We start from the raw sequence: 18,319 nt of genomic DNA, 5'->3' as shown, positions 1-18,319 counted from the left end.
TGGTCTGTCTATTGCTTCTGTAACCTCTGTATAAATCCTTTTTAATTTTTAACAGCATTTCAAGAACTTCTGTAGTAATTTCCTCATACAGTATTCCAAGGAATGCCTTGGTTCTATTTCCACACACCTGTTGTGTGATCACAAGAGCACTTAAGCTCCACACACTTTATTGCAAACTGAAAATGCATTTTAATCAAATTATATCTGTTTGGGTGTAACCATCCTAGAGCTGCACAAAGGGTCATCCTAGCTCCTGGCTTTGGAAAGAATCAAGCCTTCACTGTAAGGGGGAGGAAAGTAGTTATATTTCAGATGAATTTCAAACATGCAGTCAAAGCAGCAGCATAACAGATAGGAGATATACTCGTTGATGCCACAAGTACAGCTGCCTTACTTGATCTGTAGTGTTAACATCTGAATACATGGAAGGATGCTGCAGAAGATGATGACTCATAATTCATCCTGCTGTGTAATGAATATCTGGTTGGAAGAAATATTTTCTGTGCTGAAAAGGTAAAATATTCTGGGTTAATCACACATAGGCATTCATTCATATATCTGGGAAAGGAATATACAGTAATAGTCTATACTACTGTCTACAGTTGCTCACTTTTGAATCACTGATTTTCTTCCTATTGAGTATTGCTATTCTGACTTTTCTGCTCAAAGCACACAATCTCTTCCCCTTAGAAACTCTAAGATTAAGCTTTGATAGCAAAATTAGTCTTTATTATCAAGCATGTCTGCTGGATGAAGATCTGCAGGAGTCACTGCACTTTCTCCACATCTGTGTTAGTTCTTAACATATGTGCAAATACATTTTCTGATCATCTGCATTTCCAACAGCATATTGAAATCAGATTATTTTACACATATTAGGAATACAAAATTTCTATCTGCCTTTTTTAGTTAACTAAACATATTTTTAGATCGAGCTGCATATGCTCACTGATGGCGATGTACATATTTCATCTCACCGCTATCATGGCTTTTCACCTGCCTGTTTATTATCCCTTTTATTTCAACATATATGATAGGAACTAAAGAATATATTTTCTGTATTATGCAATAATATAATCTCAGTATGAAGGATTTCCAGTTTCTGTGGTCTCTATTAAAACACAATTTTATAGTCAACCCTTGGTCTTTTTTGGTTGGTTTTTGCCTGGAGGACACCGCAGTCTGGATTCTCAAAGCTATCTAACAGTGTAAGTCCTAAAAATGGACATTTCAGAAGTTTACCCATCTTTGAGAGCTGGGCTCTGCAACTTCTGCTTTTGTTTTCCCTGTCTGTTACTTCCACACCTGGTTCTGGAAGTGGCAGTCAGCCTCATAGAAGGAGCTCTCTCATCTTTCCATAAAAATCCCTCCAGGGTTCCTCTTTATGAATTTTATCTGCTCATCTGGTTCCTGGGTGTTACATGTTAAGTTATGAATACTTGCCTCATATCTGGCATAGTGTTCTATGACAACAAGGTCAAACTCCTCTTTATTTATTCCTTCAGGGTAAGTTGGTTTTACTTGCCTTGGAGTACTATAATTAGCTGCGTATTGTATCTGAGTCTGCCTCTGAAAACCAGGCACGTGAGTGCTTCACGCAGGCCCATTACCTATACTACTACTATTACTATATTTTGTATAGTGATTCTATACGAAATCAGCTTAATGTATTTTGTCATTTAATCAAAACTCTGTGTTCTAGCTTAAAATATGTCTCTCTGTCCAACTGTGGCCTTTCACATTTTTTCTCTAAAAACACTAAAGCTGCTTTGTTGATAAGAAGAGGCTTTAAGAAGGCACGAGATTTTTATTTTTCTGTTTGTTGTGAAAGCTGTCTGAATGCCCCCTGCTAAAAGAAGATCACCATGACCAGAAGTATAAAAGTAAGTAACAAATTCCTCACTTGTCACACATATTTTTCTTGGTATACATCTATATACACCAATATAGATCTTCAGATAGACTAAATTAGTTCTAAAGGAGGAGGAGGGTTGACAGAGAAAATTACATTATCAGGACTGTGGAGATGTTAAATAGCGTAGTATAATTGAGTGTCTTACCCAGCTATGCTTCCTTTTTTAGCATCAGCAGGAGCTGGAGTTGAAGTAGTCAGATCTCTGCTGTGTTTCCTGTGAGGAAGAAAAAACAGCAAATTATTGTCATCTGAAGGCGAAGTACACTCAAACAGGTTTCTAATCCCATAGCAAACTCCTTGTTTTCTAAAATGAAGAGCAAGCCAGAAATGTCAGGATGCTACAGGGCTATTGCAATGCACTATCTGAAATCAGCTATGTGAACTGAACATAACATTCACTGTTGCATTCTGTATTTTATGGCAAAATCATTACAATTATAAGTGAATGAGGAGAGTTTTTTAAAGGAAGAAAAGCGCATGTCCAAAGTTGGTGTGTATCACCTCTCATGAGGTTAAAATGTCTCACACCAAGCCACACAGTTAGCTAGATTCTTATGGTAGATGCAGAGTCTCCTGGAATCCTCTGCTCTGGAGTGCTATAACAAAGAAAACTCTATTGAAGAAACAGAATATTACCACAGATTTGTGTTGTTCATTTTGGCAAAAAGTAACCTCAGGACACGTTCTTTTTGTTCCCATGTCAACTCACTGATATCTACTTTATCAAACTGGGTATTTTCCCTGAAAAACACAGAAAAGATCAATGGATTAGGAGAAAATGTCAAAGGCATTTCTCTCATGGATTCTGTATGTGTAGAAAGTGTTTTTAATTCTATCTATGCACTGCATTTGTTAAGCTATTCATAGTATGTAAGTTCAAGAGATACATTTGTGTACTGTCTTTCTAACTTCTAAATCCATAGCTCTCTAAATAAATAGAATAAAAAAAAAATCAACCCACTCTTCTGTTATACAGTTATTGATTATAAATACTGGGAGGGAGGGGGCTTGTACTGATACTTATTCATTTCAAGTACATTGTCCTTTCTTTTAATCGTTCACACACAGGAGAGTTAATGTGTAATCAACTTTTATTCTCAGTTCCAGTCTTTCCCTTCTCTTCTTTCTAAGGGGGAGCTTCCTTAGATCTCTGAAACTACTTTCCCCTCTGATTTTTGAACGGTTGGTACTTCTGTTGTATCAGTTTTCAGATAAGGTAAGCTGAATGATGCCTTCTAATTGATTGCACATTGGTGAGTTACTCAATAGTTGGTGCATAATAAACAAATGTTTTATTTGGGAGTAGTATAATTGTGATCTCTCACCAAAGCTGGAAGCAAACAACAGCAATGCTGGACACTTATTCTATGGCTTAAAGTGCATAGATTTTGCTGTAGTTTGTAGCAGGAGGCTCAAGATCTATAATACTGGTTACTGTGGCATGTGTAGCCTCAATTTAATCCTAATACAAATTCTTAGATACCTACATTTATAAATCAGATTTTAGTTTATTTCTTTTCAAACATAATCCTGCCAATCAGTATTATACTGCATATGATCTTCATACTGATGTCATTGTATATTTCATGCAATGGCTTGCTTTATAGGTTATTGTGAAGCTTGAATAAAACAAGCTTTGAAAGTACAATGCAAAGCCAATGGCCTCTGACATCTGACAAACGAACAGTTGAATGGAGGGTATTTGCCATCTACTGGTTGCTTGGTTAAAACTGTCAGCAGCATACTAAGGAGCTATTAAGATTGCAACAAAATGGTAATATTTAGGCTTCAGTATTGACAAGTAACTGTAGTGAGTGAAAAGAGCATTGTGAGAATGATGCCTAAACAGCCCGTAAAGACCAGAGATGTAACAACAATAATTATTAAAAAGAAACTGCAGAAGTACATCTGTACTGAAAGTTCAGTGTTAACTTCCATAGCAAACGATAGAATAAGAAAAGGACTGTTTTGAGCTTATACTCAATTTCATCCACTGAAATAATGACAAAAAGTGTAATTAGGCACCCAGGAAGCCATTGCAAATAGACAAGATGTTACACCTCCTACAGTTATTCTCTCTATGGCAGCCTCCACAAGTATTCCAAATCTAGACAATATAATCACAAAGATTTTGGGGTTTTGTTGTATTTTGTAGGGTATGGTAGGAAGATAAGCACTAGTTTTTGATGCTGAAATACCAGTACCATTTCTCTGCTTCTTCTAGGTCTCTGTACACACTATTTGTGCTGTTCATGTTGATATTGAATGTTTTAATTTTGGGAAATTCTTCCTTCCCTGCACATGCCTCCATCATTTTCCTGTAATAGACAGCTCGGGCCTTTTCCTTGTAGTGTTTTCTACTGGCTATGATCTCCTGCTTCACATGTTCCAGAGCATCTAAGAAGAACCTTTCCACTTCAGTCCTCTCGTTTAAGATATTCCGAGCTAGTTTCTTCACTCGGTTCATCTCCTGATCCTTCATTTCTAGCAGGTGCTGCAGTTTCTTGATCTCAACCATGCTGGCCTGGTTTTCTATCAGTGCCTGATGCTGCGTTTTTTGGGTCTTTGCCTCAAATTCTTTAGTCTTGTGGCATAAAATCATCTCCAGTTTTTCCACTTTACGTTGCAGATCTCCTATCTGTGCTTTCTGCTTGTTGATCTGTAGGATTTTTTTTCTAATCAAACTCTCAGTGACTTCCTGAAAGATGAGAAGAAGAAATTACTTGGGCTTTTGTTCCACACCAAATTTGGATGTCTTTCTTTTCCCCCAGCAGTGGCAACGTAGTCAAGATGCTGGCACCTTCATACTGGAGGTGAATATTTCTCTTGGGTCAGTTTCTTGTTTGCAACAGAAGCACGGTGAGTATTGTGCACTACAGAAAGACCTATTCTTGGACTATTATGGGAAAACCTTCCTTCAGTCTCCTCTACCATTAAGATAGAACCAGAGTTCTTCTTATTTTCAGCCAACTCTGAATTCATAGCTGCAGATAGGTCTGGCTGTAGAGAAGTTATTCTCAGTATGCTTACATCTGTTTCCAGGACTTCAAGAACCTCTTCCTGGAGGGGAATGAAACAGAACTAAAACCAGAGCAGAAACCTTTTCCTGTAGCAGAAGAATTTTTTCCTCCTCTAACTTCTGTTTCATTTTCCACAACTCCATTGCCTCCTTCAGGTGATAAGATGAAGCCCCACGAAGACGAAAGTTCTCTTTAAAAACCTGTCTCTCAATGCTGTTCAGTTGCCTGGACAGAGTGAAACAAAATCCATGAACTTTAATCACAAACTTTCATACTTTTTTTCTTTTTATTTTACTATTAAAAGCATTACTTCAGTGTCCTAATTTCCCAATTAAGCCTTACAGTTTAAATGCAAGTGTTGCCATCACCTTGGCATTTAAAATAGAAAAAACAGCCTTAGTCATCACTGATTTTGCCCTTCAAGGTACATGCAGTAACATGAGCAAGCAGTTCTTCAGAACACAGTACTAAAACAGTTTAGTAAAGTAGAAAACAGAAATGGCAAGAGTTTCTTACAAAACAGCTTCTTGTCGAGCAGCCTCTCTTGCCATCATTAGCTTCTTCTTAGTATCTTCTTCTAGTCTTTTCTGAAAGAGGGAAAAGCCTGTTTGAACTTTGCTTGAGGCCCTTGGAATTGAAACTTAAAACCTGGTACAGTGTAAGTTCTAAAATCCTACACAATTTTCAGCTAGCACAACTTCGTACCAACAAAAAAGAATGAACATCCATGGGCACTTACATTCCTGATAGCAATGGAGAATAATGCCTCTCTGGGACCATGACATCCTATGCCTTTCCTTTGAAAGCTGCACCTACCTTTCAACTTAGTCATCGTACTTATATTAACGCGGGGAACTGTAAAATGCTGGGTAAAGAGCTGTCTGAAATATAGAAGCCAGAATAACCAGTGGGAGAAATTCTTTCTGATAAAATTTTCTTTCATTGCCTGTCAGCTTTTACCTTCTCTTCAAAAAACCTCCTCTCCCGTTGCACAGCCTCGTCGTGAAGTCTCCTGCTTGACATTTTGACGCTCTTCTTTAACTGTGATAAAAAGATAAACTTCTGTAATAGAGGTGCTTTAATTTCAGCCTTATAATTAAAAACGCAGATACAACTATTCAAGGAGGTACTTGGTACTTTTTCCTGGAACTACCCACAGTCCTCATCAAATCTTCCCACAATCTCTAAAATTCAATTAAATCTGACTTTTATTGTTCTTCTGCTTATTCTTCATAGTTCACATTAGCCTGTATTTTCATACTAGTCAGTCATTCACACACACGATCTATCATTCTGTTTCTTGCCTAGTTTTAGTTTGCCTATTCAGTCATCAAGACCATTTGAAATTGAGTGCCTAAAGCATCCTTAGAAAAACTAACTATATTTATTGTCTTAGTTTAAAATCATCTATATATTAACTAACCAAATGCCACTGAGCAATCAATCATTTTTCTCCATAGAAAGCATGTTGTTTTGTTTCCAAGATCTGTATTGTAGCTGGAAAAAAATGAGGTAAGCTGAGTCAGGAAGATGACTTAAGTTGTTTGAGGTGCCCATTGGATGTCCCCAGTCAGCTGAGATGCTTGCTGTCTCAGCTGAAATGTTTTACAGTTAATACCACTACTTAATATCTGTAGTGTAGATCAAAACATGTGCTAAAGCCTCTACTCCATCCATATAAACACAACAGCCTACAGCAATCGGCCCATTGCAGATGCAACCTCTAGCTGTGCGATTTGCCTTTTACAAACTTAGTGCTTTTCCTCAGACTCTGTAAACTGTGCTGAAAGAAAACAGCTCAGTACATCAGTCGTGTCTGTTCTCCACCCCCAGACTCTGTTACCAGAAAGCAAGAAAGGCTGCTTTTTTAGTAAGTATTACAAACCCATCTTAATGACAAACTTACATCTTCCATCTCTTTCTCCACAGCTGCTTTCTCTATGCGGAATTCCCTTATTAAATTCAGTTCTAATTTAATTTGGCTGATTTCTCCAACTTTATTCAGAAATTTCTCCTCCAGTTCTTTTATTTGTTGGGTATAATAGTCTTCCTGCAATTCACAAATAACCAGTAAGAGGGAAACAAAACGAGAGAAGCCAGCCATCAAGTATTGTAACGTAAAACACAGAGCACACACTACTGAATATCTGAAATCATAATGGGTTGAAAAGGACCATAACAATCATCTAGTTTCAACTCCCCTGCCATATGCAGGGCCGTCAACCACTAGATCAGGCTACCCAGAGCCACATCCAGCCTGGCCTTGAGTGCCTCCAGGAATGGGGCATCTACAACCTCCTTCAGCAACCTGTTCCAGTGCATCATCACCCTCTGTTAGTGAACAGTAATTTTCATAGTTCTTTTAATGAAATTTTGCTTCAATAGCAATGAATGAAGGAGAAATACAGAAGAATTCTAATTAATTATTTGTTAACTCAATAAAAATGAAACATGCTTTGGCTGGTCTCTCGCTTCACCATTACCCACCTGGTTCTTAATACTATTTCAGATACTATAAAGTATTCCTATTATCCAAAATAATACAGGGAAGTCAGAAGGTAATTCCCACATCAACACTGTCTCTTCAAGTTCTTTTCCACTCAAGATTCTGGCAGAGTTTGCTGCCCTAAATTACTCATCACAATCTAAAACCAGAACTACTGCTCAGCCCGCTCAGTGGATCCCATTGTTCTGAGGACAAAAAGTTAATTCACCAGTTTCCTGTTCTCTTCTTGTGTTTGCTGCTTCAAATCAATCAGCTCCTTCTTCAGTTTCTCGATCTGTGAAAATAGAAATCAAGAAACATTAACTGAGGGGGGAAGGGAGAGGAGGAAAGGAGTAATGTCTGGGCTGTGTTCTTCTCTTTAAAATCAACTATGAGAAGACACCAAAGGAGAAGGGTCCTCATTTGCAATGTTCAGGCTTATTAAAGTGTACTTAAAACTGGGGAGTGAAAGAAGCACCCTTGGTCTGTGCTAAGTATGGGAAACAGTGCAAGCCTGAACAATGAAAACCCACCCGTACTGTATAGAAAGAGACCTGTGAGCCTGCTGAAGAATGGAGGATGGATGGAGGGTTTTCTTCCTTGTTTTGGGCAGTGCTGCAGCAGAGAGAGAAGGAGTTCAGACAAGGGGGTAAAGCAGCTGGAAAAGAGATGACCTTCCGTGACGTCTACAAGAAATAGGATGGGGTGTGATCAAGAGCATTGTCTCCTGCCTTTTAACCCCATCAGTGTTCTGGGGACTGAAGATTTGTGCTTTCTCATTCAATAAACAGATTTTTTTATATATCATTTACGAGTTCTGCTCCAAAAGTAATGCCTCCTATTTGATGTCATTGACCCATGAGGTCAGGGGTGAATGTTGGTATTGAGGCAGTTGAGGTTGAACCTCAATATTCTGCTCCATGTTGTTGCCGTGCGACAGATGGCAGCAGAGGGGCAGCCTGACAGAACGGTGTCTGACATGGAAGGGTGGATGGAGCAAAGGTGTGAATTCCTCCATGCACCCACTGACACCGGCGTTCATCAGCCTTTGCTGAATGGCGTCCAGGCAGTGAATGCACACACGGCGAGCTGTGTGCGGTGCCTTCCAGCAGTGGCAGCATGTCACCTCTGCTGGTGCAGCTGTTTATGAGCATGGCATACAGGCGCTTGTTCACGGCTGGTGAAAACGCACAGCTAATGGTAGTGACTATGTTGAGAAAGGGTGTTTTGTAGCTCAGAATTTGCCGTATCAAACAGCGTTACTGTACACTTTGTAGCTGTTGTAGTATCCATGGGCAAATATACGAGGCATTACTTTCGGAGCGAGCTACGTAGTTTCGCTTCCAGTTTCGGCGTTGTTCGGTGCGCGGACTCGGCGCCGTCGGATCGGGGCTCAGTGTCCCTCCCCGTCAGCCCGGCCCGCACCTGCGCCGCCTTCTCCCGTCCCTGCTCGGTGAGCAGCGCCAGCACAGCCGCCGCATCCCTGTCGGCGCGCCGCTGCCTGCACAGCAGCTCGGCGTTGCGCCGCGCCAGCAGCCGCGCGGCCTCCCGGCACTCGGCCCGTCTCGCTTCGGCTTCGTCCAGCCGCGCCTCCCGCAGCGGAGCCCGCCCGCCCTCCATCCCGCGGCTTCCGTTACCGCCCGCTGCCGTGGAAACCGGCCGCCGACGTGCAACCCCCGCGCCGTGCGGCGCGCCGCGTGACGCGCGGTACCGGCGGGATGTGGCGCCGGCGGCGCTTGGAGCGGCCGGTGAGCGCGGGGCTGCGGGCGGGGACGGGGAACGGAGCCGCGTCGCCTCGGGAACCGCGTCCACGGAGCGACACGGGGACGGGAAGCGGCCCCGAGGGATTGCGGGAGCGGGCGGTGCCGGCGTCGGGGCGTGAGTGAGTGCCCCGCTACGGCGGGTCAATGTTTGACTAACGTCCGGCTCGGTTAACTTGCAACTTTCCCAACCGGTCCCTGCGCCTGTGCCAGCGCGTTTCGCCGCTCCTGTCGAGTAATAATAAACTCTGAACGACGGACGGACGGGCGGCGGGAGACGGCACGGGAGCGGCGGCCGCGAGTCCCGCTGCAGGTGCGTGCCGGGCGGGCTGCTGCCCTTCGGGAACCTGCTGGTATCCTGTGCCTCCGCTTGCTTTCTCCCGTCTGTTTGTTCCTCGTTTCATCGTCCTGCTGCGCTCTGACGGCAGCGAGGATTTTACCCCTACCCTACAATGTTCCCTCTGTCCTTCCTTCTGACCCCCTTTTCTAATCCCTCTTCCACTGGCATCTCTGACATCTCCCTCTGCTGGTGCTGCCCTCGTGCTCTCCTGGCCCATCTCTGCTTCTTGTGGGTGCCGTTGTACACCCGGTTAGGTCAGAACTGCTCATCAGAGAGACTCTTTTATAGTGAGGTGTTGCCGTAGGGTTCTTTATGGGTGGGAGAGGGGGGACCTTAGGAGGATGAAGGTGGAAAGAAAGGGAGAAGCCAGGGGAGAGGTAGAGAATGGGAAGCGTGAGATGGTGCTGGATGGCTGAGAAGGGGCCCAGAAGAGGCATTTCATACAGGAGCGGTTCAGGGGAGGCCAGGGCTCATCAGTCAGGAGAGCTGGCAAGAAGAGCATGTGTTAATGGTGGCAGTTGGTCAGATATTTTCGGATCAACCGAGATCATGCGGCTTATGTAAGTGTCACGTGTGCTGCCTGTAACGAGACTCTGGGGTTTGTTCTCAAGGCAGGTGCTCGGTTTTAGCTGTGGTTGTTTAGTAAACAGCATAGTTGCATTACACAGCAACGCCTGCCCTGAACACCTTCACCTTCTTCTCCATCAGAGAGGGATGGCCAGGCTGTTCATCGTGGGATCATAAAACCTCAGGATGTGTTTGTAAGGCAGAGGGGATCCTGTGCAATCAAATAAAGGTCACGGGAGATAAGCAAGGTTCCTCTTGTGTAACAGGCTGAGCTCTGTGTTTGCTCTGGAGATCGCTGAGTGCTCGAGCGAGTTGGGAGGGTGCTCAAAGAATGACTCAGCATGATATGGTTGGTGAGAATGGGTAAAAGTTAATCTCCTTCTGCTATAATTACAAACAAAGGTTGGAATAATGGATGGTGTATAAGGGTTGAATGTGGGAGGGAAGGATGAGTGAGTTCTCTGGGCATAGGTGAAAGGTACAGGGTCAAATTCACGTAGAAAAGAAAAGAGAGAGGTTAGGAATTGGAATGGGTAAGTTTAGATAGAGGTTGCAAGTAAAGATTCAGAGGGACTGAGGAAGTGGGGCTGTACAGATCACAGTTGAATGCCAGCACTAGAAACATGTGAGGTCTCGAACAGAGCAGATGAGCAGGCATATGGGGCAGAACATTCAGTGCTGTGAGCAAATGGATGTGTAAGCACATGTCTGGGGGATGCTGGGCTGCGTGCAGCCTCTGTGTGTGAGCATGTCAACACAAGTGACACTGCATAAGGCGGGTATCTGGCCACACGCTCATTTCTGCTTTTCTACGGTGAACAACAAAGATAGCTGCGTATTCCCCTTCTCTTTAACCAGGCGCCTATTGAGGCCAATCTTTCTGTGCCTGTATCTTTTCTTTATTAACGTTTCTTAGTAAAGAACTTACACAAAGAAGTGCATGTGAACAGAAAGGAGATACCGTTGTTGTATTTGGATATCCAGTACTGAGTCTCTTGACTTCGCCCAAGGGCCTTGGTTTACTAGAAGCTGATGTTAGGAGCTGTGTAAGCAACCTGAGTGTTTGGGATGACTGGGCCACCGAAAAACTGTGCTGGTTTGGTTTTGTTTTCTCATTCTGAGGATGAAAACTTTCAGGAGAAAAGGGTGAAAAAAAACGAAGGGAGAAGTGTGAAAAATAGAGAAGAAAGGTACTGAGAAGCAGAGCCAGGTGAGGTGCTGAAAAGCTCTTTTCTATCCAAAGGGCAGAATATTTCTGTACAGGCAGAACTTCTTCTACAGACACGGTAAGGAGATGCTCTTAGTAACTTTCCTTCCTAATTGTTTTTCCCTACAGGATCTACACCAGCTCTACGACTGTTGACCCATGCTTGACTGCCTCAATTGATCCTGGCAGGATGACATCTTCCAGACTCCCTGTCCTTCTAGCACTGGTGTTTTCTTCTTTATCCCCTGTTCTTTCCCATTCAAACCGGGAGATGTGGTTTCAGGATCTCTTCCCACCTAACACGTGCCCTATAAATGCCAAGACCTTTTATGGCATAATGTTTGATGCAGGAAGCACTGGAACCCGGATTCACATTTATACCTTTGTGCAGAAGAGCCCAGGTAAGACCCTGTGTCAGTCTGTGCACCTGCCATATGTTGACTCATATGTTCTGTTTTTGCACTAGAGGGTTTTGTTTGTACAGAATTTGGGATCAGCTGAAGATTTGTCCTACAGATCATCCTCTGGGGGTGATTCTTTGCCATTTAGGGTAGTGTTTTGCTGTGAAAAGTTCTTTCTTGCACATCACAACTGATGTGGTGTGGAGGTACCCAGCTTGGCTGCACATTAAACAGGACTCGAGAGGTTGAATTAGCTTGTGCACTGTGAACCAGCAACTTTGCAAAGCTTAAAGGCTAATTAAGCCATTCAGGACTGCATGTAGCACCTGTGTGGCTTCACTTGATTTCAGCATTCTTTGGGAAGGGCTGGTGCAATGTCCAACTTTGATAGACGGTGTGCAATAGTGAGACACATGGCAGAGGCTGCTCTGAGAGCAATGGTCACATTTATTTGGCTTTGCAGCCAAGTGCCTGGGGCCAGTCAGCTTTGTTCATTCCTTCTGCTTGTGAATGGGATGAATCACCAAAGAATGATCAGGAGCTGACTGTATGTGCCTTAAAATGAATTAATATTTCACACTTAGCTTGGTGGCAAGAAGGAAAAGAAATTTCATTAAGATTAGGCAACAGTCATACTACATTGCTACAACTTGTGGCTTACAAAAGCATAATGAACAAGCATCCTTCTAATTATACTGTGTTCATAATAAATTGTCAATGAACTTGGAGGGTACAAGAGTAATGTTCTGTTAAGTGTGTTTTAGAAATGAAGGAGCATTTTTGGGGACTTATTATTTGCAAGGGGAAGTCAAGGACAGTCTCTTTACTAGTGTTGCAGACAACCTTTTGGAAGCTAAAATACATATATATATATATATTTATATATTTGAATTGTTGATTGTTTTATGTAATGTCTCATTTGTGCAGAGATCCTTCCTGAGTTGGAAGGGGAAATATTTGAGTCTGTGAAACCAGGTCTTTCTGCCTATGCTGATCAGCCTAAAAAGGTAAGGCTCTCCTTCATTCCCAGTGAGTTGATCCCCCTGTACTAATATCAGTTGCACTCTACCAAGCAGTTCAAATATTGTTAATTGTAATGCAGGGAGTCAAGAAAAATGTGAAGGTTCTACTACAGGCTGTCCAAACCTGTTGCTCTACTTTTGTGGGTTAATTTCCACACAGTCAAGTGGCAGCTATTACTTCATATATTTCATCAGTGCAACAATGGCTTAATTAGTTGCTTAAATGCTATATCTAACTAGGTCACATGCCTTTGAGAATATTTGATCACAGTTGTGGCTGAGTAATGATTTTGGTACCAGCAATTGCTGTTCTACTGACTCTAGACTTTTCTTTTTAATTTATATGTGGAGTCTTTCAAAAATAAAGCCAGGCAGTTCCACAATCTACAATTGGGTGTGTTAATTTTTACTTTATTAATTAATGTATAAATTAGTAATTTACAATAGAATTGTAATAGAAAACTGGAGTTAGGTGCAGCCCTCTTTATTTTCAAATGTACATGGTTGCAAATTCATGCACAGTGTGCTTCTTTCAGGCCACTCTGATCAGGAGTCAGAAATGAGCAGCAGGGCAAAGACAGCTAAAAGAGTCATGCTGATACACAGAGCCAGTCCTGAACTGAGCTGCCATTTGCCACATCCCCTCTGCTGACAGCAAGCTCGTTCACAATCTAAAGGAGGTGCCAGGCAAATGATAGATTAGATCCCATGCCAAGCCTGCTTTAGCAGTCCTGGACTTGGGGCTACCTTAGGGGGAGCTTCAGATTTCTCAGTGTGATTCAGTGTTGCAGGAATTTTAGTGTGAAACCCTGGGGAAGAGTAGATGGCCCTTTTTGAAAACTTTGATGAGATCTCTTGTGATTTCACTGAATTGCCCTGTGTTCTGGGTAGGATTAAAATCATCACCAGGAGACATTTCTAGAAGTTTCACAGAAGAATGCTTATTGCTAATGCCAAACCATAATTATTAGAACAGTGTATATAGCTGAGAGCCCAGCAGTGATGTCTGTGCCTTGTGCGGTAACCACTCTACAGCTGGCGTTGTTATTAGGCTACTTTATATGGACTCACTTGGAATTCTTATGTGCAATGACTGAGATTCAGAGTTGTCCCCCCTGACCTTTGCGGTTTCAGTCAGTAATTGCACCACTTAGCTTTATCATACTGCAAGATGCTCAGGTTTGTTGGATACTCAGTTCCTTTGCTTCCCTCCATCTTTTCCAAAAATACTTCCCACAGACAATGACATTTAATTCTGTCCCCTAAGATATAACTCTGAATGTATCTGACCTTCCAACGCAGATATTCCTTTAAGGATTGTACGAGGTTCCTAGCACAGTTTCTATGCATCTTTTGGGCGTGGATATTTTCTGCTATTGAATACCAGTTTCACTAGTTTTGAGTTGGGAGGCTCATTTTCTGTAGGGAGAAAACTATGTGAAATATGATTTCTTCCTTTAAGGGTGCTGAATCTGTTAAAAGATTGCTGGACATGGCCGTAGATGCTGTACCACCTCACCTCTGGAAGAAGACTCCAGTAGTGTTAAAAGCCACAGCTGGACTGCGCTTACTGTCAGAGGAAAAAGCTCAGGCTCTACTTTCTGAGGTAATATTAATGTCTTCTGGATACAGTGCTGCTGTTCTGCTTCATCTTTCCTGACTCAGTTCTCCAGCCTGTTGCCATCAGCAAATTTCAGCTGTGAAAAGTAACTGTAATCCCATGATAGCATGAAACTCAAGGATTTTCTTGTATGGTCCTGAAATCCTCTGTTGTGGTGTGGATAGGAGGCTCTGGGAGAGAGGCTTTTGATACATCTCTTTCTTTACTGGCTCTTAAAAGAGGAAGAATTTTGTCTATCACGCGCTCATGACTTTTTTTTTCTACTAGCAGTGGAAAGGAAATGTTTTCTCTGTCACTGAGAGCAGAGCAAGACTGTGTAGAGCAAGGAACTGAATCATTTTCTCTCTCTTCAGGTGAAAAAAGTCTTTGAGGAGTCACCATTCCTTGTTCCAGAGGACAGTGTTAGCATCATGGACGGGTCTTATGAAGGTGTGTTTTAAAAAGGAGAAAAACTGAAAACAAAGAGGAATGGGAGGGAAGACAGGAATGAGTGAACTTGAAGGGGAAATGGTCACCTAAACTGAGGGAAGGAAGAAAAAGATTTCTAGCCTTCTTTGTAACCTAAATAAGTAATAATAATAATAAAATCAGATTGAAAAAATTGCAGCTAGTTAAATAACAAAGAAAGTATCATATAAGTCAAGAAAATACGTAGGCTTGGAGTTGGTGACTACTAATAAATGATTTTGCAGTGCAGAACAAACCAGTGATGCGTTTTGGCTACATATCCTTGGAGATCAGGCAGGTAATAAACCTGTATGGATGTCTGATAAAAGCCATCTATGATGCTACATTCAATTCTGAACATTTCATTGTGGCAAATCTTTGGAAGTTGTTCAGGGAAGGCAGAAAGAATTATCAGAAAGCTTAAGCAACCAGTACATGGAGGAAGATTAAAGAGCAAAATCTGTCCATATGGACCAAGAGAAAAAGAGAAAGAACATAAAGTCTGCACTAGGTTTAACAGATGAAGTGTGTATCAAGAAGTGTGGTATTAACAGGGAGCAGTACTGGTGAGGCGTAACAGAGCACAGTGTAGTCTGCCAAGTTCTGTTTTGAAACCCATCTTCTACTGGCACATTTGCCTGTGCCATCATCAAGTCAGCTGCTGGAGTCCAAGAGGAGCTGTTTGCATTTTAGTGCTTGCTACTGGCTTTTGTCATGCAAACCACAACACTGAAGCAGGGAGCAGTGTACTGCAAATTTCAGGTTAGAAATTGAAAGGCTGATAAGAAAAGCGGGGAAGGAAAGTTATACATTGTGTCAGCTCATTGCTTCTTTATGTATCCTTCAGAAATTAGAAATGACTTTTGTGTATGCTACAGTTGCATACCTGCTACAAATGTTCTTCCTATCCTACTTAATGAGCTTTTAATACATCAATAATGCATGATATTAAACCGACTTGTAAGTTTGAATTAATGTCTAAAATATTAGGGAGATTATATTACAATACCTGGAAATCATAACTAAATAAGTAATATGGAGTGGTGGTAAGAATGGGCAGGAGGTCATGAGAGTATTCAGTGGTGACTTTTGTTTTTCCTTTTTCACTCTTTGCAGGAATTTTAGCCTGGATCACTGTGAACTTTTTGACAGGTAACTAATTCTGTATAACTTCTCTTTACATTTGCTCTATCTGTCCTTATTCTCCTGCTGTTCTTGACGAGCACTGTGGTATTTGCAGAATTTATGCACTTTCCCTGACAATCTTCTACAGGAGATTTGCCTGCTTTTGTCTCTTTGGATGTGAAATTTTGAGTCAGAGAAGAAGTTTTCTTAGTACCTTCTTTATAACAACACTTCTCTGTGATGGCTTATGTCTTTGAAGGCCCACTCAGCCTTCCTGTATTGCTATGATAATGTGGGAACTCATCAGTTGCCTGAGCATGTGTGCAGTATCCACATTGTAGCATTTTGCCACTTCGGGCTGTTCTGAACATGATGTGGTTTGCAGGGCAGCTTTCTGGCCAGAACCAGCACACTGTTGGGACCCTGGACTTGGGAGGAGCCTCAACCCAGATCACGTTTCTGCCACGGTTTGAGGTGAGGAGTGGCTGTAAACATACGAGTCAAGACTACAATGCCAGTGTGAAAACCTGGGCACAGCTGGGCTCTGTGCTTTCATTTTGTCAGCTCTGGCACAAACAGAACATCTCTGATGTACTGAACATCTGCACAGCCTTTCCCTTTGACATCAGCAGTTGGCTGATAGGCGGTTGCAAACAAAGGAGCTTGGATAAGTAGGAAGGAAAAAGAAAGCAAATGTGTAAAACCAAGGAGAATTAGCCTTTGTTTTCTAGACTCAGGCTGGAAAATCCCCATGAATGCAGACAATTACTTTGCATTCAATAAATGCAGCATATTTTTAGGGAGTTTTCTTACATTTACAGCAAATTAGGGTATCTTCTGAGTTATCCTTTTTTTCCATTGCAGACTGATAGCAGATCCTCACTAATCAGTGGCAGGGTGGGGTTGCTGTCTAATGGAGCAATTGTTTTTATTTCTAATAGCACAGCCTTTCCCTCTCTGTTTACTGATCTATTCCTTCTCATTGCCTGGGATAATTCTTGTCCCTGGGGGAATCTCCCCATCTCTGCTGGATTTGTCAGAATTTCTGTATCTCTTTAGAAACAGTCTGAATGGAGACCCAAGTTTGAAGACTGCATGGGAAAACTACATAGATGTGAAACAGTGGAAGGACACTGTAGCATTTAGTACCTCCATACTGCCAAGTTGTTTTTGTCCCTCTTGCTGTTTCTGAAGTAGTTTAACATGTTTTGTTCACGAGAATGGAAATTCTCCAACAGGTATTTGGGGACCACTAAACACATGGTTCTCATATCAGAATATTTTAGTTCTGCCGTGGTGGGTGATGTTGAAACCTGATGTGCAACCTTATCGTGTTCTGCAGAGCCTTAAGCACTCTGGGCTCGCCCTCTGTTTTGTGCTGATAACACCTGCTGAACCGGGCATTGGACCAAAAGGAAAGGGTGTTTTATGTCAGGGTTTTAGAGACTAAATAGGGCTGTTAAAGGAGACTGGACTCTAGTTGAGGATTCAAACTTCTTATGGCTTTACAGAAAAAGGTCTTGAAGGTTTGCTTCTGATGAGAGCCAACAATATGAATAGTAGAGCGGTTTGGAGTAAGGGGTTGTGTATCCTGCTTGTATGCTACGCCTGCTTCAAGCCCATGTTATCAATTTCACAACAAAAAGTACATATATAGCTTGGCATGCTTCTGAACAATTCTGCACATGTGACAGAATTTTGTCCCTTGATTTGCAGAAGCTTTTCTTACTAATATAACCTGAGGTAGTTGCATATTTGCTTTTGTATTATGTTATTGAAGAACGACACTGTAACGCTAGGAGATTCATTAATGAAATACACATCTGCAAGCAAATAGAAGACATAGAATGGTAACTGCAAAGAGCTGTTTTAACACTGTGTTATTATTTCCATATTTGGCTGTTGCCAAAGTTATAAGCAACTAGAATTCAACCATAATGATTATGAAGCTGTTTAATGCCTGCCTGACCCAGGGAGTGTGTGAATTGTACGTGTTTGTGAGGGCAAGAGGCAGGAAAACAGTTCTCCAACCAATTTTTTTCCAGAACTCTCCTATTTTGAAGTTTTTGTGACGTAAGGTTTAGGAAGAGAATTCAAAAACATGGCAGGGCCAAGGGTCACTGCCACTCCTACATAAATCTACCCGATGCCAAAAACAAACCAGTCAGTGTTTGTTCAGGAGAGACTTAAGCTAAATACTACCAGACCTCTTTCTGCATCAGGCAGGCTGCCCTCCAGGACTCTGTAACTGCAGATCTGTCTGGTTACTGGAATGGCGGCAGCAGTGACTCTGAAGGTTCAGTCCTCTGAGATTCTGCTGTTTGGCCCAGAGCGGCAGTGTCTGATATGAAGGCATGGAGCCAAGAAGGGATGGGAGACGAGGCTAGAAGAAACAGAGGAAAGACTAAG

General features: G+C 42.1%; 2 protein-coding genes across 27 annotated transcripts in view; one reads left to right on the top strand and one right to left on the bottom strand.

Annotated features, from left to right (window-relative positions):
* Window positions 1-281: 281 nt before the first annotated feature.
* The window catches only part of BBOF1 (basal body orientation factor 1), a 21,687-nt gene continuing 3,649 nt past the window's right edge, over window positions 282-18,319 (bottom strand). Inside the window, exons 1-10 of one of the 9 annotated variants that reach the window (XM_015865066.3) lie at window positions 8,846-9,040; window positions 7,650-7,715; window positions 6,842-6,985; window positions 5,896-5,976; window positions 5,452-5,522; window positions 5,016-5,160; window positions 4,120-4,613; window positions 2,552-2,656; window positions 2,061-2,129; window positions 282-505 (exon numbers count right to left, since the gene is read on the bottom strand). In XM_015865066.3, the coding sequence (XP_015720552.2) occupies window positions 451-505; window positions 2,061-2,129; window positions 2,552-2,656; window positions 4,120-4,613; window positions 5,016-5,160; window positions 5,452-5,522; window positions 5,896-5,976; window positions 6,842-6,985; window positions 7,650-7,715; window positions 8,846-9,040 (1,425 nt within the window). In that variant the 3' untranslated portion in view covers window positions 282-450. Of the gene's footprint in view, window positions 506-2,060; window positions 2,130-2,551; window positions 2,657-4,119; window positions 4,614-5,015; window positions 5,161-5,451; window positions 5,523-5,895; window positions 5,977-6,841; window positions 6,986-7,649; window positions 7,716-8,845; window positions 9,041-18,319 lie in introns of those variants that run through there. The other 8 variants (XM_015865067.3, XR_014946705.1, XR_014946706.1 and 5 more) reach the window with 8 other exon arrangements.
* The window catches only part of ENTPD5 (ectonucleoside triphosphate diphosphohydrolase 5 (inactive)), a 21,641-nt gene continuing 12,434 nt past the window's right edge, over window positions 9,113-18,319 (top strand). For 5 of the 18 annotated variants that reach the window (XR_014946699.1, XR_014946697.1, XR_014946698.1 and 2 more), the window contains exons 1-7: window positions 9,113-9,302; window positions 11,424-11,695; window positions 12,623-12,702; window positions 14,180-14,323; window positions 14,692-14,767; window positions 15,902-15,937; window positions 16,296-16,384. Coding sequence is in view for 11 of the 18 variants with exons in the window: in XM_085549172.1 (XP_085405298.1) it covers window positions 9,139-9,302; window positions 11,424-11,695; window positions 12,623-12,702; window positions 14,180-14,323; window positions 14,692-14,767; window positions 15,902-15,937; window positions 16,296-16,384 (861 nt within the window). In the remaining 7 variants the exon portion in view is untranslated. Of the gene's footprint in view, window positions 9,494-10,379; window positions 10,451-10,521; window positions 11,298-11,423; window positions 11,696-12,622; window positions 12,703-14,179; window positions 14,324-14,691; window positions 14,768-15,901; window positions 15,938-16,295; window positions 16,385-18,319 lie in introns of those variants that run through there. The other 13 variants (XR_014946703.1, XR_014946702.1, XM_085549177.1 and 10 more) reach the window with 7 other exon arrangements.

The sequence above is a fragment of the Coturnix japonica genome, chromosome 5, assembly GCF_054131305.1.
Source record: "Coturnix japonica strain WE chromosome 5, WE-NBRP24, whole genome shotgun sequence".
Classification (NCBI taxonomy): domain Eukaryota; kingdom Metazoa; phylum Chordata; class Aves; order Galliformes; family Phasianidae; genus Coturnix; species Coturnix japonica.
The sequence above is the reverse complement of the archived record's forward strand: the minus strand, read 5'-3'. Positions and strand labels throughout refer to the sequence as shown.